Below are 21,817 nucleotides of genomic sequence, written 5' to 3' on the forward strand. Positions count from 1 at the left end.
CAATAAACTCAGCATTTGCTCTTTTCCAACATAAACAATTTACATTTTAACATTCATTTTCCTGTCTTGTGAGAGATGAAAGCGGAGCCGGATGGTTCCAAGCAAATGCGTCCATGGCGTCATCAATGGTATAGTAACCTCGCTGTAATAAATGTGCAAATGAATATAGATAGCATGTCCGGCTCAGATTTCAGGGTTTCGTCTTGAAACTATGCTTCACGTCTTGAACCTACGTAGGTCTACTAAGTCGGACGTGTTAAAACAGTTGATTAATTTTTACACTTAGATTAAGTTACGGTTCATCGCAGTTCATGCATATGGTTTAACCGACTACGCCGCTGTGACATGCCCGATTGTGGTCATCAAAAATGTTAAATTTTATGCACTGTGACACTCCTTTACCATCATCACGGTAAATTTTCCCTAACTACATATTTTCTACTAAGGAGTCCGTTCTTACTAAGGAGTCCGTTTCTACTAAGAAATTCGTTTTACTAAGAAGACTGTTACTCCCTAGTAAGGCAGTATTGACGGAGAGCTGCTGATAATCTCAGTGACAGGTCGCGCAGTTTGGTGGTGGCTGCAACGCGATACGCCATTGTTATTTATTTTTTTATTGCAAACAAACACACACAAAGTAAGCCAAAGAATACAGATAAAGTCTTTGATTTCAACACTAGAATTCCCTGTTCCGTGGAAATCACTTCCTTCCAGGCTGAATACAATAATGATAAATTAAGTTAAATTAATAATAAAAAGGAAAAATTAAGAAAAAAAAAACAGTAAGCAGCAGCATACAAATGTGTTGTTTAGTGTGTGTGTGTGTGTGTGTGTGTGTGTGTGTGTGTGTGTGTGTGTGTGTGTGTGTGTGTGTGTGTCTGATGCCCCAAGATTTACTTATATTTAATTATTACTATAGGTAGCCCATAACCTGATAGGTCAGGATAGACCTTAAGCCAGGTATATGCCGTTCTAAGGGTGCCCCTTGTGAGGCCAATCTTTGATTCCACCGACAGATGAATATCGATATTGAATAATCGGAATAATCAAAATAATAGTGAATATTTTAAGATTATTCCAAAACAATCTAGCCTACAGAGATCTTTTCGCCTAATATTTCCAATTCATGAGACAGTTTGTCATTTGTATGACATATACATAAATCAGATTAGCCTGCGCGCCACTGGTTTACTACTGATAGGCTGAGAGAAGTGGATGAAATACTGGCAGGTTATAACGTGAGTCAAAATTAAGCGACAAATTTTATAACTATATTATTTATCTATTTAGCGGTGATAGCCTATCGGGTAAGGTTTTAGCTTTTCTTTCTTTTAGAGACCAAGTTCGAATCTAGGCACGCACTACTTACTTTTCGATATTACCGTCAAAGCGAGTAATATTTAAATTACTTAATTAAATAACCATTATGATAAAATATTTATAACAATTTGATCTTCGTAAAACAAAATATTAATCTATATAAAAAAAGTCGATATAAACAATCGACTTACTAGAAACGGTCATAAATTAGTGATATCAGCATATCGTCTTAGGAAAGTACAGAAAACCTTTGTGGGGCTGAGCATATGCTTTTATAACATGATACCGAAAGTAATATTAGATTTATCATTACATAAGTTTAAAGAATGTATAAAAACACATTTAATACATCGAGGTTACTATAGTATTGATGAATTTCTTAATGACAAGGTTGAATGGAAATAAGCTGCTCCGCTATCATCTCACACAAGATAGAACAAAGATCGTTAAATTGTAAAACGATGTTGGAAAACAGCAACTGCTGAGTTTCTTGTCGGCTTCTTCCCGGAAGAATCTGCCATCCGAACCGGTGGTAGAGTCACTACAAACAGACATACTTGACGTTTCAAAAGTGCTTATATTAGGCCTACTTGAAATAAATGAATTTTGAATTTAAATTTGGATCACTCCGAAAAGTCAGTCGAATTCGGTCTCCACGAAAGGAAAGCCAAAGCCTTACCCACTAGGCCATCTCCGCTTCTCTAGTGATTAATACACAAGATTATCTCAAAACGGAAAACACTTCGTAAACATACTGGAGTCACTACAAACAGACTGACTTGACGTTGCAAAAGTGCTAATAAACTGGGCCTACTTGAAATAAATGAATTTTGAATGTAGAATGTTGAATTTTTTGAATTTTGAATGCCGCTTTCTGTCCGTCAATCTGAGGTGTAGGTGTTACACCGGCAACCACATTCTTCAGGCTTGAACAGAGCAATACAATAGTGCATCGTGGTAGTTTCCGGAACAAACTCTGTCCCAAAAACCTCTAATACTAATAATATAATCGTGAACATATCTAAGAATATTAAATCGCGACTATCCACAAACTCTTGGTCTACAAATAAAATTGTTGTCAGACCTACATACCTTATGTTTTGAAATAGATCATGGTTTGTCTTGTTGTGATTATTGTCTCACTAGAAATGAAATGAAATGAAATGAAATGAAATGAAATGAAATGAAATGAAATATTTATTTTGCTAAATATGGGTTAATTATTGGTGTTTAGGATATAAAGTTCCAACATATTCTGTTAATACATTAACATGCAAAATTTAGACATTAAGATTTGGTTTAGACATTAAGTCATCTTAATATTAATCTTATTTGTTTTCAATTATATAAAATAATGTTCTGAGATTTATAGTGTCATATTAAATCATTGTATTAGTTATTTAATCACAATTCTAAGTTTGAATGTCAAATAAATGCAATTAAAATTAAATTAAATTAAATTAAATAACATGTCAGAAAATTGAGGTCACGCACACATGCAAAATTAAGCAGGAACCACAGATATTTCATGATAACCATAGCAGTTAAGGTATTCTGCGATGGTATAAAATGATTTGTCACACAACCAAAGAAACAGTTTCCTTTTAAAGGTTTTCAAGGGTAGTTTTTTTACATTTATTTCAATTTTATTATATATTTGGCAGCTCATTGCATAAGGCGATTTTAAAGTCAGTGCAAGTCGGTATTTTGGTATTACTAATTTATTTGGATATCGCGTGATACTTTTTGGGTTTAAATCAGTCTTCTTTTCAAAATACTCAATATTTCTATGTACGAATACACATACCTCATATATGTATAAGGAAGGTAAAGTTAGGATTTTATGTTTTTTAAATACAGATCTGCATGATTCAGTAGGATTCATTAGGAGAATGCTTCTGATACATTTTTTCTGTACTATAAAAAGTTTATTTAAATGAATGGATGAGCCCCATATAACTATACCGTAGCGTAAGTTTGACATAACATAACCATGGTATGCAGCAAACGCCGCTTCTACAGAGACGATCTGTCTTAATCGTCGAAGTGGGTATACAAATTTGTTGATTTTATTACAAATGTCGTTAATATGATATGTCCAGTCACAGTGTTCATCTAATTTAATACCTAAAAATTTTACATTATTCTCTATGTCAATCGATTCATTTTTATATATTATTTTTATCACATTTTTGTGGCGTCGTTTGGTTTTAAATTGTATACATTTCGTCTTATTAACATTTACACATAAATTATTACTCTCTAACCATTGGATCGTTTGATATAAGGATTTATTTATTTCCGATTCATGATTCGTTTTATCGTTACATGGTATAATAATTGTCGTGTCATCTGCGAACAAGATTGACGGATACTGAATGCTTTTAGATAGGTCATTAACATAAAAAAGAAATAAAAGGGGCCCTAAAACACTACCCTGTGGTACACCAGAGTTGTTATTTTTGTATTCCGATTGAAACATAGTCACAGTTTTATCTACCCGCTTAGATATTACAGTTTTTTGTTTCCTATCACTTAGAAATGATTTTAACCAGTCATTAATTTTTCCGCGAAATCCATAACTCTCTAGTTTGTCTAGGAGTTTGAGGTGGTTTACAAGATCAAAGGCTACTGTTTTTGCATATAACCTTGTTAGCCTCTGTTCTTATGTTCTACATAGATAATAATATAATTCTTGTTTGCTGTAATATTCAGAACTTAACTATTTTTTATCAAATCAGAAACGAGGAGATTTCTACGAATCTCCTAACCGATATAGCAGCGCAACGAGTCACCAAGTTTAGTTTCTGTTTTTCCTTTTAGCCTTTCTTTGCCTTGTTGTCTTCAAAACTGAATGTGTTTTAACACATTCAGTTTTGAAGACAACAACCGCTTATAGCCGAATATTTATAATAATGATTAACTATGTTCAGATTTTTCAAGTTCTGACCCCAACGATTCTCAAACTTTTATCGTGTTGTTATTATAACTTTTCCGCATCAAATCTAGCAGTCTAACCAAACTAGCGAGAAGGTATTTCTATAATACTCGCCCAATATTGTTAAATAAAAGAAATGGTTTTTTTTTTAAATATACGCGATGATTCTCAAAAATTATAAATATTATACTAAGTATACTACAACGCGGCACACATGCACACGCAATTTTGCACACCTCATAAGCGAAGCGTTAAGGTGGGTATTACTGTCAGTTTACGCACACCGAGTGATTCTCCAACTTAAAATGTCATTTTTTTTATTCTTTATCCCTTTCATAGGTGAATATAAATAGACAAATGTTGAGAAAAAACACTATTTTTAACACTATGATATTTTTAAATATTTTTTTATTATTTAAACTAATTTAAAAATTGTTTAAAATAGTTCTGTCTTGGACGTCCGTGTGTCTGTATGTGCGGATCCCGTATCTTGTGGGCACGATAACGACCGAAATACTTCACTTATCGAGTTGGTTTTCATTTATAGGCTTTAATATTTTGAGGAATAGAAGCCTATTACTTTTCACGGTATAATTAGATGTAGTTTAAATATTATTTACAAATAATCTCAATTTTATTGTAATTAATGAGATTATGAGGCGTGCACTTGTGGATTTTCCAACTATTTAACTAATACAGTTATACAGGAACGGTAACGATAAACGATAGCGTTACCGTTCCTTAGATTTTAAGAATTCGTTGTAAACAAGACACAATAAAGATAAGTATCAATTAAGTTTTAACATATTTATTTATTTATTTAAACTCTTTATTTGAACACAATAATGAAATAAAGGACTAATAGAGAAAAACACAAATACTGGAGTAGAATACAAAAGGCGGCCTTATCGCTTAGAAGCGATCTCTGCCAGGCAACCTTAGGATGAGGACAATGAGAACGAAAACTTATTGGTTTTTTGGTAACTTACTTTTACTCTTATTTAGTAGGTACTCCAAGTCCAAGGTTGTGTTCCTCGCACGCCCGGAAGTGTTGCTCTGTTTATAGACAAACCTTTCGACTAACTATCACGTAGACTATCTTCGTGGCGTGTCAATTATAACTCAGTATAAAAAATAAAATAGATACAAACATGGCCTACACGTCTCACGTTTTGGGAAACGCTGTACCTATCTAATGGCTGTGATCTCTTCATCGCTTCATTTGCACCTCTATCAAGATTATTCCACTTAGATAATTCATGGTCGCGTTTTTGTTCGAGTCTCGGATGAACGAAATTACCATATTTCCTCACCCAGTGTTCAATTACAAGAACAATACACATGTGGCATTAGATGCGCGTGGGCAGATGCTGTAACCGTCGTCCTAGCTGTTTAATTGTGATTTCGTGTGTTAGCTAACACTTGAAGATGATAAGTATCGAAATAAATTGGTAGATGAGCAAACACTCATGGCAACAACACTTGCAACTCTCTTACTATTCTACATTATTTTTTCTTCTACCTTCCGTTAAATGTTGTAAGTTTCTCTAAAAAAAAATGATGTTTGAAATCAGCCCTAGATTTCAGCTATCGCTTTGTAAGGCTTTTATAATTCGCTCTACGTTCAATTGTTGAAACAGCAGCCCTGTTCAACCTGGGTTCATAATTTTTTAATTTCAATTTTACTATTGAATCAATATTCTCTCCTTCTCTCTATTCTCGATTATGCGGATGCAAGCGATCTTAATCTGACCGAAGACCAACTTAACAAACTTGAGCGTCTCTAAAACTTTGCTGTTCGGTTCATATTTGGCGAACGCAAATATAATCACGTTTCCGAATTTCGTCAAAAACTCAAGGTGCTTCTTATATATCGTCGCTGGGATCTGCATTTATTTTCGCTTCTGTACTGTTACTTCATTTAAAAACTCCTTAATACTTAAAAGAGAACTTTACTTTTGTTGAGGGGCAATTCGGTCTAAGATCGTGTCGTGCCCTGACACTGAGTATTCCTTTCCATAAAACAAAATTTTAAAAACATTGCTTCCTAAGAATACACGGCAGTCAAAGTCACTGGCGATATTTAAGAAAGCCGTTAAGTGTTATTATATGTCCAACTGAAGGCGATGTTTAATAGTATTTATTTATTCTTATCTAAGTATTTATTATAAGGTAGATGCATTTCTGTATAATAGTTTATGTATTATTATTTAATTATTCGTATGTGTGTATTTTATATTATGTACCACCTGCGGTTTGTTTTCCTTTTTTTTCCCAATTCTTTTGTTTTTTATTCCACTACTAGTAAGCCCTTGGCTGAAATCTCACCTGGTGGTAAGTAATGATGCAGTCTCAGATGGTAGCGGACTAACCTTTTAGGGAGTATGGTAGCCATCCCCCTAATCGGTAATTCTAAGGTTAATGTTTCTTTTTTCTTGTAATATTATTTAACTTCATGTGGTGTATAATAAAGAGTAATAATAATAATCAATAGCATATAACAGTCCACTGCTACATTAAAGGAATCTTCCTACAGGAGAGTTCACCCATAATCAAAACTCCATGATGCATGTAGAGCTACCTGTATGCATATCTGACAAGAGAGAAAAACTAATTAAAATTTGATTTAATTTTAATGGAAAAATTTATATTTATTTATTTTTCATTCTTTTTTTACAATTATATAATTTTATTCATACCCAAAAATATCCTATGTACCAAAATAAAACTAAATAAAATCGACACCACCACAGCGAGCGAAGCTAGCAGCATACGAAGCTAGCAGCATAACCCATTTCAATGGCCAAACTAATTCTTTGGCCAAGGTAAATGCCCGCTGTATGATCACCGCTATGGTAAATGGATAAAAAATTATAATAGCTCACAGCACAAAGGCAAACAGCAGCTGCAATTTCCACGTCCATTGTCACAGAAATCTTCCGTACAAATGAAAACGCGAGTGTGTACAAGTACGCTCTCGCCGAGACTATCACCGGCCGAAACTCTAGACGAGAGGCTCTCGACGAGTGTGTACAGCCGCCATTAGACTCGTTAACCCTTTTTGACAATTCTTCAAAAAGAGCTCAAGCCCCCAGTCCCCACTGTCCCAAAGTGTCTACTCCAATAGGCATAAAAATGAAACTGCTATAGGATTTACAGATTTCATTACCGCCTCTTGGCCTACTCGGCACTGGTAGTACCTACCACTAACGTGGTGGCATGGACGTGTGATGCAGCTATCAACACGCCGCCGTCGTATTGAGATTTTTATTTAATTGGAAATTGTTCATGATGGAAAAAAGTTACTACTGAGTTTCTTGTCGGCTTCTTTTAAATAAATTCAAATTCAAATTCAAAATTTCTTTATTCATGTAGGCCTATCACAGGCACTTATGAAGCGTTCATACATAATTGTTTACATAATTGTAACGGGATGGTGATAACTTCGTTCGCCAACTTAAATCTAAAGCTACGAGGGTTCCAAACGCGCCCTAGTCTAAGAAGAGCCCACAACAAACTTAGCCGGGTAAATTTATTTTTTTGTTATCACCATCTTCCAGTAAATTTAAATTAAGCTATGAAGCTAGAGCAATTCACACCCAAGCTTTTTTATCGTTTAAATAATCCTTAATGTAAATAGAATTTCGTAACTTGAAAAACAGTGTGAATTCAGACAGAAGGACTCGACGTTTTAAAGAAGCTTAAAGTTATATTAGTAATTTTTAAGTAAAAGTGTTTTGTAAAACATATTATTATGATATAATTTAAAAAGCGCAGTGTGAAAATAAAGGAGTAAAAGCTGTCTTACTTTCTGTGATGTTGCAGTTGTCATCAAAGACAAACCCTCAGTAATGCTTGTTCCCTCTAATACTGTATATTTGTTTCGGATTGACAATTTTTCCTATTTATGTATTGATATTCATTGTAAAGGTATATATTAATTTTGAGCATGTTTATATATATATATATAAATATAAATATATATATTTATAGTATTTAGGAATATTCATTTGCGTATTTACAAATATATATAAATATATTATATACATATATATGTGTGTATAAATATATTTATACGACACAACCTACCTCTCTTCTTGAGCTGTGTTTTACGCCATTGCTTGCCAGGAAAAGATCGCTATGTAGCGATAAGGCCGCCAAATTGTGCAAACTTATTTTTTTCAATTTTTCTGTGTTTTTATAAGGTGCTATTTATTATATATAATATGAATGAACAGTGTATTCATTCATATTATATATAATAAAAAGTTTATACGTAGCGTTAATCGCTTTGGCTGAGCGCGTTCTACAACAAAAAGTTGGCGTTTTATTTTAACGTCCCGTATCTTTGTAATATCTCTGACAGTAATCTGTCACTTACTACCTTAGCTTACTACTGTTCACACCTCGAACGTCAGCGTGCAGTCGTGCATGCAGCGCAAGCGGTAATGACTCTTAACCAGAGCACAGAAGGTTTAGTATTAAATAACTCTTCAGACGTTTAACAGAGTGTACGGTGGCGTAGATCTATCATCGATAAACGTTGTGTTTAGAAGTGACGTAGGATTACGATTAGATTGATCGATGGACGGCAATTACTTTGTGTTTTATACTTCCGGTGGCGAAAAAGTGTTCGCTATTTAATGAATTGGGATGTGACAGTTTTTGTGTAGGTTTTTAGTGTGAAATTCATTGATCGTAATGTGATTGATAGTAGCAGGCGTTTAAATTATATAATACTAGCTGTAGCCCGGACTTCTTCTGCGTTTGATTTTGTTTTTTGAAGTGGCAAAATTTAATGTATTGAGTATCGCTAAGCCCTTAATGAGGGGTTTGCTGCTGTCAAAGTTTGGACAAAATTAAATACATATTATAACCTCTATATTACAAAATAATTATTTAAATCGGTTATTATTTGACGGAGTTATGGTGTAAAATCGTCAAACACTTTCATCACATCTCCCAAAGGAACCGAGCTTAATGTCGGGATAAAAAGTATCTTATATAACTTCTAACACATCTGAAAATATGTGTACAAAGTTTCATGAGGATCGGAAAGCGTAACAAACAAATTTACATTCACATTTATAATATTAAGTAAGTAAGGATAGGGATTATGTCTCGTTAAAATATAAATGCATGCAATAAAACTATATTTTGTAAACTATTTATTAAGGTTACTTGTACACTATAAGTATGTAATACTAACAAATGAGTCTTGGTTACTTGAAATAACAGTTTATTATTATTATTATATCAGTAGGTTTGGATGTTAATTGAATGAATGAATGAACGAATGAAAATAATTTTATGGCACACTACAAAAAGTATTTAAAAAAAAAAGAAAAGTACAACAAAACAAGGTACACAATTTGGAGGCGTTATCGCTTATATAGTAGATTGAATTGGCTCCAAACAAATATAAGTGCGAAAACCAATAAATTTATAATATCGAGTCGTTCTACTTTTAAAGCTTTTTTTGAAACGTTGCGATAGTGATTCTACCTCTGTGGTGTACCAGTAAACGTAAGTACCAGTAAAAAAAAACCAGTAATTGATGCTTTTTAATAACGAATAAAAATTAGTTCAGCTGAGGAGCTATTCGTTCGAGATTCTAATTGAAGAAAGATAGTTGAAGCTACAGCTAGCTAGTCTAATGAGTTCAGAGTAAAGTGCGGTGTTCTTCAAGGCAGGATGACCTCTCCGGAGCTGTTGTGTATTGATTTTATTATTCACCAAACTGGGGAGTTTCACAATACCAACATTGGATGTCTTCTCGATTGCATTTTTTATCAGGTATGATAAACATTTACGGGAAAGAGGGATTAAATAATTTTGCAAATACAAAAAAGTACGTATATTACTATTTTTATTTATTTTAGATTTTATATAAAATAAATAAAACTAACTACTAGTTAACTAGTTAAAAAAAACCAACGGTAGCCTATTCACTTCACTCTGCTGGCCTCATATACATGACTCCTCCTTAGGGCTTATACCCACCACCATGCTTCAATCCGGATTGATGGGCTTAAGGATTTTTAGTTATGCTAGTGATCTTAACTGAGTAATGGGACTGAATTTCTTAAAAATAATCCCATTATGCCAAGTAGGTAATTAAGGATAAAGATTTTACTTAAACATAGTAAAACTATTTGAAAAAACTGAACCTGTGACCCGCCGTGATGTTACATGTCGGTTTCCGAGATCATGGCTTAGAAACCTGACTTAAGTTTGTGACAGAGCAAACGTAAAAGCGGGTGCATATTAAAAACAATCTGTACCCACAAATTAAATTGAAGGGTCTGTTTATGATATTTTATTACATGTCGATAAATAAAGAGGTCTGATAGCTTTATCCGAATACAGGAATTATATAGTTTTCTCTATTTGTCTCTTTGCCTGCGCTAATATTTTGCATTGCTGAGCCATTTTTACCTGAGGGCTTTGAATTAGGACATAAATAAGTGAGGATAATTGTACTAATGCTAGAAAGTTCTTTTTTATCCCCAACACAAAAAACAAATGGGTGTTATAAGTTTGACGCGTCTGTGTGTGGGTGTGTGTGTATGTGCGTGTGTGTGTGTACGGATGAACTGATATTTTTTTGTATGAAAAATGTATTAGCTGTGATGAACATCGGCCCAAGATGGCGGCTTCATCATCACCATCACATCAACCCATTACCGGCCCACTACAGAGCACGGGTCTCCTCCTACAATGAGAAGGGGTTAAGGCCGTAGTCCACCGGGTTGGCCCAATGTGGATTGGTGGACTCCACACGCCTTTGCGAACATTATGTAGAACTCTCAGGCATGCAGGTTTTCTCACGATGTTTCCCTTCACCGTAGAAGCAAGTGCTATTTTAATTACTTAAAACGCGCATTACTTATAAAAGTTAGAGGTGCGTGCTGGGATTCAAACTCGGCCCCCCGAAAGTGAAGTCTAGGTCCTACCCAATGTACTATCGCCGTTTCCAATGGCAGATTACGTATATATTTTTCCACGACCCCCTCAATAAAGTTATCAAATGAAAGGGCTTTTTGTTTTCAGATATGTATCTTAGACTCCAGTACCATTTCTAGGCGTTTAAAATTCTTATACTGAGTTAGCCGGTTTGGGTGGAGTTGTTAAAAGATTATTATGCATATATCATATACAGTCAAACCTGGATAAGCGAGAGTTCAAGGGAGCACAATCTCATTCTCGCTTATAGAGGTTTCTCACTAACCCGAGTTTCTCGCTAATGCAGGTACATGGGTAGCGTTTCTCTCTTATAGAGGTACGCAGCAATAACAAGACATATATTCATGCACTTTGTAATTTTATTTTATTTAGAACTTATTTACATTTAAAAAAATCCGTCAATTTCGTTTGGGTTTCTGTTTTTGTATTTTGAATGTTTTTCTCTAACTCATAAATTTTGTCGAATATTGCTTGCTCGACTGTCGCTTATAGAGGTATAGATAAGTAGCAGTCTCACTTACGGAGGGCCATGAGGGAAAAACGACTCTCTCTTACAAAGGTTTCTGTTTCTCGCTAATAGAGGTTTTGGGAGCTTAAAATGACGGATCCTGGCTATTTCTCTCACTTATAGAGTTTTCTCACTTATCCAGTTCTCACTAACCCAGGTTTGGCTGTATGTAATAGTGTATTAGGCAAGTATGCGTAGGACTTTAGGACGAACAAAAAACGGCGCCCGACGTTTATGTCAAACATTGTACAAAAGCGTTCAAAAGCAACATATTGTTTGTGTGAAATTCAAAGACAAATTGACGAATGCCATTGTTTTATGAATATTCAATGGTGTTTGCTCCAGCGACGTGTCAGACAATGTGTACAGAGGTGAGAGGCCAGTGCTGTGTAGGTTTCCGTGATATTTGTAACTCGTTTATTAACAGAAATGGAAATCGTTCTTCATTCCATTTAGTAGAGCGTTTTGGGACGGAGCTCGTCCGAGGAATGAATGAATAAATGAATGAATACACATTTATTGTACACCACAGAGAAAATTCACAGACACACATATACAATTAGCACAGTAGGCAATAGCCGCAGTGGGAAGCGACCCTGCTTTCTGCGTCCAAGGCGATTTGTTCGATTCCCACAACTGGAAAATGTTTGTGTGATAAACATGAATGTTTTTCAGTGTCTGGGTGTATATCTGGTATATCTGTATATTATATATCTGTACTAGCTGACCCGTGCAACTTCGTCTGCACCAAATCAGTTATTACCGGAAAACACGAATAAAATTATATTTTCTAAAAATGAATCCTAGCTAGATCGATTTAACGCCCCCGAAACCCCCTGTATACTTAATTTCATGAAAATCGTTGGAGCCGATTCCGAGATTCCAATTATATATATTTTATTACAGGAATTGCTCGTATGAAGATATAAAATATACGCTTATTTGGGGCTAGATGGCGATGTGTGTATTGTTGTAGTATATTATATATATATATATATATAATATACTACAACAATAAAATATATATATATATATATATATATATATATATATATATATATTTTATTTATATCTGTTTATCAAACTATCCAGTTTAGCAACCTGGATTGACGGCTCAGAACCTTCCACTACTCGCCACTGCCTTGAGAGTACCCAAGTTGTATTCAAAGTAAACGCACGACTTACCGTCTTATATAGCTGTGTAGTACAAGTAGATATATTCTAAGCTATAAATCGGACACGGGCCGGTGGCCATTTTGTCCGTGTTATGCTTTGCGATAATATAAAATAAAATCCAACCGAGAAGCGATTCGGTAGTGTAACGTTTTCCTTTTTTTTTCATCGTATCGAACACGTCCCCCGATTTGCATACAATGCCCGTGCAATATGCGCCCGCTAATACTTCTCGGCGCAATCGAGTAAATAGGCTCAAAATGAATAAACTGCTTGTGTTTTGCTTTTACCTGCCTATACGTATAAAATACTTCGCATACTATAACGAAACGAATCGACGCCAGTAGCCTTATTTTATGATTCTAACTGTACCTCGGCCAGCACTTTCCCTATATACCAAATAAACTGGGAGAGCTTTAGCTCTGAATTCTACCTCCTGTATGAGAGGAGGCTGCTCAATTCTTGCTGATAACAATGATGCATTAACATATGTTTATTTATAGTATTTTAGTACAATTCACGCGGAGAAAAACCTTTTTAACGACCAACGACTTCGTTCAACTGAGTATATTTGGATAGCCTAAGCCATCAAGATGCAAACTATATGTCTCAAACACCTACTTTGATTCTTATTATGAGACACATAGTTAGCTGTAAAGTTTTTGAGCCATAAATAATCACAAAAAACACTCTTTGTTCAAAAAATTTTGCCCATCGAACTGTGCTTGAATTTACTCAATCTTTTTGAAAACTTCTTTGTATGACACTGAATTAATTTAGCGAGAAACCATTGGCAGCGAGTGCACGACTTCGTTCAGGTGTTAAGTCACGTTTTAAATAAATTTATTGTAGTAAGATTCCGCAAATATTTAAATGAAGCTTCTTAACGCACGTTTGGGTTACAGGGGACGTTACTCACGGAAAGTGGGACTAGTGTGTAAGTGTTGATAAGTTTATTTTGCACTCACCACAGACAATGGAAACTAAAGATAAAATGTGTAACATTTGTGATAACAATTAGTAACTTTTTTTTTTATTATATAATTTTATTCATAAACAAACATAACCTAAAATAACTTATATACAAAAATAAAAGTGAATAAAATCTAAAACGTCTTCGAAACCTAAGTCGCTGGCAGCAATGGCTCTTTGGCTGGCCAAACTTAGACTTACTTAACTTAACTTAAGTAGACTCGTTACTTAACCCTTTTAGAAAAAAAAAATCATACATTTATAGCTTCTTTATTATATTACTAGCTTCTGCCCGCGACTTCGTCTGCGTGGACTTCAGAAATAACAATTGTTTATCCTACTACGAGAACTATTTGAGAGATCGGTGTAGAAAGTACTTGTCCTTTTCCATAGCATAGGTGATATGCATACCAAATTTCAAAGCTGTCTGCCCGCGGCTTAGCTCGTAAACAATTTTTAATCTTCCCTCGGGAGCTACTAAGGAATCGGGATAAAAGGTAGCCTTTGTTCTTTTACATGTCATACGCTACAAGCATGCCAAATTTCATCTAAATCCATTAAGCCGTTCTTGCGTGATTGAGTAACAAACATCCACACTTTCAAATATATACTTACATATTAATGAAATATATAGTAAGAAGTAGGATCACGCAGATGTAACAGGTATTTTTATTTGGGTGTGAAGAAATCTTAAAATTAGGGCATTGTCAGTATGTTACTTTTACAGCCAATTAACTCATGTAGGCGAATGAATGTTTGTCAAGGTACCCTCCGGTGCTTTCTCTCACACTCGTTCGGTCTTATATCGCATTGATAAGTAAATCTTGCGTATCAATACGCACCCACGCGGGACATATATGGTACCATCCCACATATTCGATGACACTTTTACGATAATTCGATATTTGTAAGCGCAGTCCGGCGGTTTAAAAAAAGCCCAGAAACACATATACCTATTCTTACACGAATCTTATGAATGTAAGTATTCATTCAATATATGATCAAAGCCAAAGTCAAAAATATATTTATTCAAATAGACCCATGGATGGCACTTACGATACGGACAGCGTCACAAAATACCGACACCTTGAAGTTAGCTATAGTCAACAAAGTAAAAATAAGGATTTTATTTTTATTTTATTTATTAGGTTTACTTACAAACACTTACACTAATACAACCGTTTTTAAAATTTAACTATTCTATTTAAGTGTAATGTTTTCTTAAAAGTAAACACAGCATATGAAAATATACAATAACACCATAACATGAAAACAAAAGGTATCGTGAATGAGAATATAATAACAACATATCTCACACACTAAAAAATAAATCAAGGTACAGTAAATAAGGGTCAATTGGTCCATGATAAAAATATCTTATCTCTGAACTTATACAACGAGTCAGAGTAAATATCAACTTCAGTGCTAATGTGGTTTAGGGTCTTACATAATCTTGGAACAGGGGAATTGGCACCAAGAACAGTTCTACGCAACGGGGGACCGAGTGGAGTTATAGGTTTACGGGGATAATTAACAGGTACCCTAAATCTAAAACTGGATAGTAATTGAGGACAGTCAATTTTAGCGTTTAGAATCTTATAAACAAACTGCAGGTCTAGAAGTTCCATGCGTTTTTCTAAAGAGTGCATTTTAAAGTATGCTAGCCTTTCCTTGTATGAAAATTTTCTGTCACCATTTCCAATACTTGCAGCCAAATGCCAGAGAAACCTCTTTTGGATACGTTCTATTCTTAATATGTGCGTTGCGTAATGCGGCCGCCATACCACACAACAATATTCTATAACACTTCTTACCAAACTGTTATAAAGAAGCTTCTTGGTTTTAATACTTTTAAAAACTTTTGCATTTCGCATAACAAAACCTAGCATTCTAGAAGATCGCTTTGCAACATTTTCTATATGAGGGATAAATGTTAACTTCTGATCATATATTACCCCTAGATCTCTAACTGTCTCTAGTTTTTCCAATACGTGCTTGTTTATATGGTAGTCGTAGCTAAGAGATTTTAATTTTCTTGTAAATTTGACATAAAAACATTTTTCCTTATTTAATGACATTTGGTTATTTTCACACCAAAGAATCAAATTATTGAGATCTTCTTGTAATAGCGCGCAATCATCGTAGGATACAATCTTTCTGCAAAACTTTAAATCATCAGCGTACATAAATACCGAGGAAAACTTAAAGCAGCTGGAGACATCATTTATGAAAATATTAAATAAAATAGGGCCAAGGTGTGAGCCCTGGGGTACACCAGACGTTATTTTGCATACGTCCGACTGATACCCATTAACCACATCAAAAAATAAACGATCCATTAAGTATGAGCTTCCAGTCTAAGAGGGGTCCAGTAAAACCGTACGCCTGCATTTTAGAGACAAGAATGTCACGAGGAATACTATCAAACGCCTTACTGAAGTCCGTGTATATGACGTCAATTTGCTTATTTTTGTCCACTGCGCTAACAAGGGTTTCGGTAAAAGTTACTAGGTTAGTGCAAGTGGACCTAGACCCCACAAATCCATGCTGCTCGTCGGTAAGATTTTGCTTTATGTAATTTTTTATCAGAGGACAAACCATGCATTCAAATATCTTTGCAAATGTAGATAGTATTGAGATTGGCCTATAGTTCTGGACCAGAGTAGCTGTTCCAGACTTATGTACAGGCACTACCATAGCCGATTTCCACACCCTTGGAAACGTTCCCGTAACTAATGATTTATTAAAGATTACACTCAATGGCAAAGCCAGGGAAGACGCGCAAGATAATATAAACGACGGTGGGATGCCATCTGGTCCTGCGCCTTTTGTGCGATTGATACTTTTTATGGAAGCTAAAACACTCTCAGAAGTTATTGTTGGTATAGTTAGTAATTGCCCATAATTGCGTATATGACCCAAGTATTTAGAGGAATCTTCTGCCGAACTTCTGTCATTAGAGTTATAAGAAAATTGTTTAGCAAATAAGTTGCATATTTCCGTGCCATCACTTGTGTCAATATCACCATTACTCATGTGAGCAGGGTACACTCCTTTTCCTCCTTTCTTAGCCTTTATGAATGACCAGAATAATTTAGGATTGTTAGTAATTCCAACTTCAAGATCTTTAACATATCGATTATATTTTACAGAAGCTAGTCGAGTAGCTCGATCACTGACTAATTTTAGAGCAATTTCGTCCATGGGGTTTTGGTATAACTTATACCGCCACCTTATAGCGTTTTTTTCATTTAAAATTCTTTTCAGATTCCGATCAAACCAAGGAGGGGACTTATTTTGTTTATGCTTGATAGTAAATGGGACAAATTTTTGAATGGCAATATTTAAAATGTCATAAAAGATTTTGAGCATGGAATCAACATCAGCAATTTCTTTAAAAATGTCTTCCCAATTTTGCTGTTGCAAGTATTTACAGATAGCATCATAATCTGCTCTACGATAGTTTGGCTTAGGCATATCGATTTTGAAAGGGAGTTTTATATCATCAGCTACGGACAAAACCACTTGGGTGGGTGCAATAAGTCAATAGCAGTTAGTGCATTACTGGATTCATATACTTTACATGTAATATTTGTTAATACTTAATCTAAAATTTTATTAGATTTATTAGGAATAACATTAGCTTGACTAAGTTTATGTAAATACATAAAGTCCAACAAGTGAGATCCAAGTCCGGGAATAATGTAACCGTCATTATTGTCCTTCAGTAATGGCCAATTGATATAACTCATGTTAAAATCTCCTAATATACAAGTATATAAGTTCTGTTCGCAGACAGCATTACTATTATCAAGGTAGCTTTCTAACGAACTCCGACTGACTGGAGGAGGCAGATATACAGCACAAAAAGCAATATTATGTTTTAACAACTTGCCAGACTTTTTAGAGCAAATCTCAAGCGTTACCCAAACATCTTCGCAATCACTTTCCCAGATACTCATACGTTTAGATATGTATTTATTATAGACAGCTATTAAAACACCACCACCATCCTTTTTGTTTTGAAATCCAACACTTTCTCTATCTCTTCTATAAACTGTATATCTGTTATCAAACAATTCATGCGACAATATGTTGCTATTGAGCCAAGTTTCTACAAGTATAACAATATCATAATTATTACAGCTAATTTGGGAGAAAAAATTGTGAGTTTTAGTACGTAAGCCACGGACATTTTGGTAATAAATTTTTAACGACGCGTATTTTAAATTAAAAAGAAACCAGTTCTTGGTATGAAGTATGACATAGGTACTAAAACTAAAATTAAATGATTTTATCCAAAGAACTATTGTCTTTTATCCAGATAAAGGACGACTCTTCATCTTTGCGCACAAATATACGGCCGTTTCTGACCCAAGTAAATCTGTAATTCATCTGCTTAGCCTTAATTCTCGCAGCAGCATGAAGCATTTTGTTAGCAGGAGAAAGGTGCTCAGCAACGTAGATCTGCGTTTTTACTCCAGAAATACCAATCCGTTCACTATTTAATTTATCATCTGAGTTAGCTTTGTTATATTTTATTACAGCAGCAAGCATTCCATCTCGCAATCTAGGTGAGACGAATTCAACTACAATAGAGCGTGGACGATTTGTTTCACGTTGTAATTTTGCAACTCTAGTGCAAGTTAAGATTTGCTCGCTTGTTAACTTACAGTTTACGACTTTCCCTATCTCAGTGACGATATTAATTAGATTCTCGTGTTTCTTTTCAGGTACGCATTGTATTTCAATGTTTTTAGCCCGAAAATGTTGTTCTAATTGACAAATTCTACCTGTTAGATCAGCAACAGTAGATTTCAAATACTTATATTCGGTTTTCAATTCCATAAGTGAGTCTTGAGTAGATTTCTGTTCCCGTAATACGTCTTCAAATTGTTCGCTCATGTGTTCCATGGATTTAATCATATCTAACATTTCATTCAGAATTGGTTTTAATTTTTCATTTAGAGCGGCCAGAGTTCAGCTTAGAAAGCATTTCGTCAAATTTCCTCTGCATTATACTTTGGACGATGTCGCTGATGTCGTCACGCGTGATGGAGTCTGTACGCATAATCTCAGGGGGTGAATTTATGGCGGGTCGCTTATTGCACCTAGATGCTGGTACGTTACGAATAGGTGTGTTTTCATCTATACCTTTTCTTGGCAGCGAGCTAACACAGGTAGGGCATTTCCAAGATGCACATCTTTTAGGGGTGCAAAAATTTTCATCAACCCCTACGCAAGAGAGATGGTACTTTTCTTTACAGCGCGAACAAGCAAGAAATTTTTCACCATCACCCCCTTCGCTACAACACCCCCAAGCAACTCCGGAAGACATGGCACAGAGGTAGTGCACCAGCAATATATATACTCGTAAATAAGTCTGTTTGGTACTAAGAAATCCTCTGAGTACTTTAAGCGTCCGAAAACTCCGTTATTTGTAATTTTTAAAGACAAACTTATAAGGCTGTATGATTGTAGGTCGTTGCCTGATTCGCCTCGAGTGTGTTGAGAAGTAATAAAAATGTCTATGACAGTCAAGACACTTTTGTATCTATTTATGCGGGTAGGTACAAAAAAAAATGTCACAATTACTCTTTAACGTCAAGACTGTAGAAATTTAATTGAAAGAATTTCATAGGAAAACGATAATGTTCCGCTGAGATAACACTTCACCTTTATCATTACACACTCAGGATCACAATAACCTTCACTTTGTATCAATACTGTATCTGAATATGTTATATTTGATTTGTTTATGTGTAGCAATACTAGTTACTGTAGTGACTTTGACACTTTTCTACGTATGGATATCTACGTATGTTTACGTAAGAATTCACAACTGTATTCACGACATATAAATATTTGTGATATTTAAATATATGTACTTTATTTAACTAGATAATGCGTTATAATGAAACTTTCAATGTATTAAATATGTCGGTTTTTCTACAAATGTAGAATAAGGCGAAAGATAAGATTTATAAAAAGATGATTAACTTGTTATGCCAAAGAAGTATAACTTCTACCGTGTGCACACAAGTACACACACGGTTTTTTTTAAATATCTTACAAACTCACAAAAATGATTATTTACGTAGCATTTGTGGGTCTACAAATACTGGACGTACGAGAGAAACATAGTTAAATTTATATAAAATATTTAAAAACGCCCGTCTGCACCACTTTAATAGACCACTCTCAATAGCGCTGGCGCCAGCTGCCCTTAAGTTTGCATCGAATAGAACGCGCGTTTGAAATGACATATAACTCTTGAAGCTGCCGTAGGAGTACCGTTATGACTTTACAATAGCCCCTGCATAGTGCATTGAAAGCTTTTGATGTTATTAGTTAAAGTTATTGAACACAATTCAGTTGACACGCGTTCTCCATATATTTGTTAATCGCTGCCTACGACTTATTTTAAAATCTTTTTCACGTACAACAAGGGAAGCGCTTACGTGCGGAAACTGCCCAGAGAGAAGAAGAAGAAGAAGAAGAAGAAGAAGAATCTTCTGGCCAGACGCGATAACTAATTTGGATTTGTAGAGACTGTGCAGCGAAGATACAATTGAAATCCAACTACGTAGCTGGATAGAAGTGGATTGGTCACACCCTGCTGAGACACCAGGACCACGTTCCCACACAGGCTCTTGGCTGGAACACACAGGGGAAGTGTAAAAGGGGAAAACCAAAAGAAATGATAACCTCGGAGAACCGATGGACGTCGGGTTCCCAAGGTGTCGGAATAGCCGAATGAACAGATGCCATTAAACGAGTCGCAGATGGCCGTTGGACCTAAGCGGAACAAGACCGTGGAATTTGGAACGTCCTACAAAAGACCTGTCCCGCAATGGACGTCCATTAGTGGACATGAAGATGATGATGAATAAATACTTTATTCATTATGCAATCATAAAATTCTCATTAAAAAATCCAAACAAAAACACACGAAGTCGCGGCTGCTAATATAAAACAGTACCCTCCAAAGGGTAACAATACATCGTAGGTACCTCCGTTACTAGGGGCACATAAAGTGAAATGGTTGATACAAAATGCAAGAGTTCTGGTCCGTGGCGCGGTTTACGAGCAGTAAATATTACGGCTATGTAAAGCGACGGTTTATGGCGAAACGCGACATGTGTGTGCATCGGGAATAGTGATGCTATGATGTTTATCGATGTTTTAAGGGTGGTCGTATTTCTCTGGCTCCAGCATTCGAAATTCACTTGATTGAAAATTTTCAACGAAATACAGATATTTGTGTAACTTTTATTTATTACATTTATTTTGCTGTTATTCGAGGCAAGTTTAACGCACTCGAACTCTATAAGTCACATAAAAAATCACCTGTTTTCATCTCCATATCTATTCGGTTTGGTTTTTCTTGGGATGGGATGGGTTTTGTTAGAAAATCGTATACTCAATCAACTAAGGATTTTAAAGTTCTAGTAACTATAAAATCCTTAGTTGATTTTTAATCCTCGTCAAAAACTGTAACTGTAATTCGCCATTTTGTGGTGGCGACCAGAATCACATTTTTTATTACATTATTAATTTATATATTACTATAACGTTATATATTACGTTTAGATATTACGATTATTTACTTTTTTAATTTATTATTTATGCAGTTAAACCCGGAGTGGTTGAATAGATTTATATTAATCTACTGTCTCCTCTTATATGCTTTCTAATAGTGCATCTAAAGTCAAAATTGTTTGCTAATGCTTGGCTGGAGGGACCTAAGACAGATGACCAGACTAAGATGCACTCTACGTAATTAAAAAAAATAGATATAATACAGATCAAGCATACCTCACCGGTTTATATTAATAACTTCTCAGAACTTCTTTTGTTTGATTCCCGAGTATTAAGGGTTTTTTTTTATTTTATCATCGCACATCACTAGTGACATAGTTCAATAGGTTAAGTAAAAC

General features: G+C 35.0%; 1 protein-coding gene across 1 annotated transcript; it reads right to left on the reverse strand.

The window, feature by feature from the left end:
• Positions 1-18,161: 18,161 nt before the first annotated feature.
• LOC120630612 lies at positions 18,162-18,803 on the reverse strand. Its single transcript, XM_039899877.1, has one exon. The coding sequence runs from the start codon at positions 18,801-18,803 to the stop codon at positions 18,162-18,164; it is 642 nt and encodes a 213-aa protein (XP_039755811.1).
• Between the last annotated feature and the right edge of the window lie 3,014 nt (positions 18,804-21,817).

Source organism: Pararge aegeria, chromosome 16 (genome assembly GCF_905163445.1).
Source record: "Pararge aegeria chromosome 16, ilParAegt1.1, whole genome shotgun sequence".
Lineage (NCBI taxonomy): Eukaryota > Metazoa > Arthropoda > Insecta > Lepidoptera > Nymphalidae > Pararge > Pararge aegeria.

Excerpts from the sequence above, each read along its gene's own strand:
- LOC120630612 (XM_039899877.1), bottom strand. The coding sequence starts at position 18,803 with ATGATTAAATCCATGGAACACATGAGCGAACAATTTGAAGACGTATTA.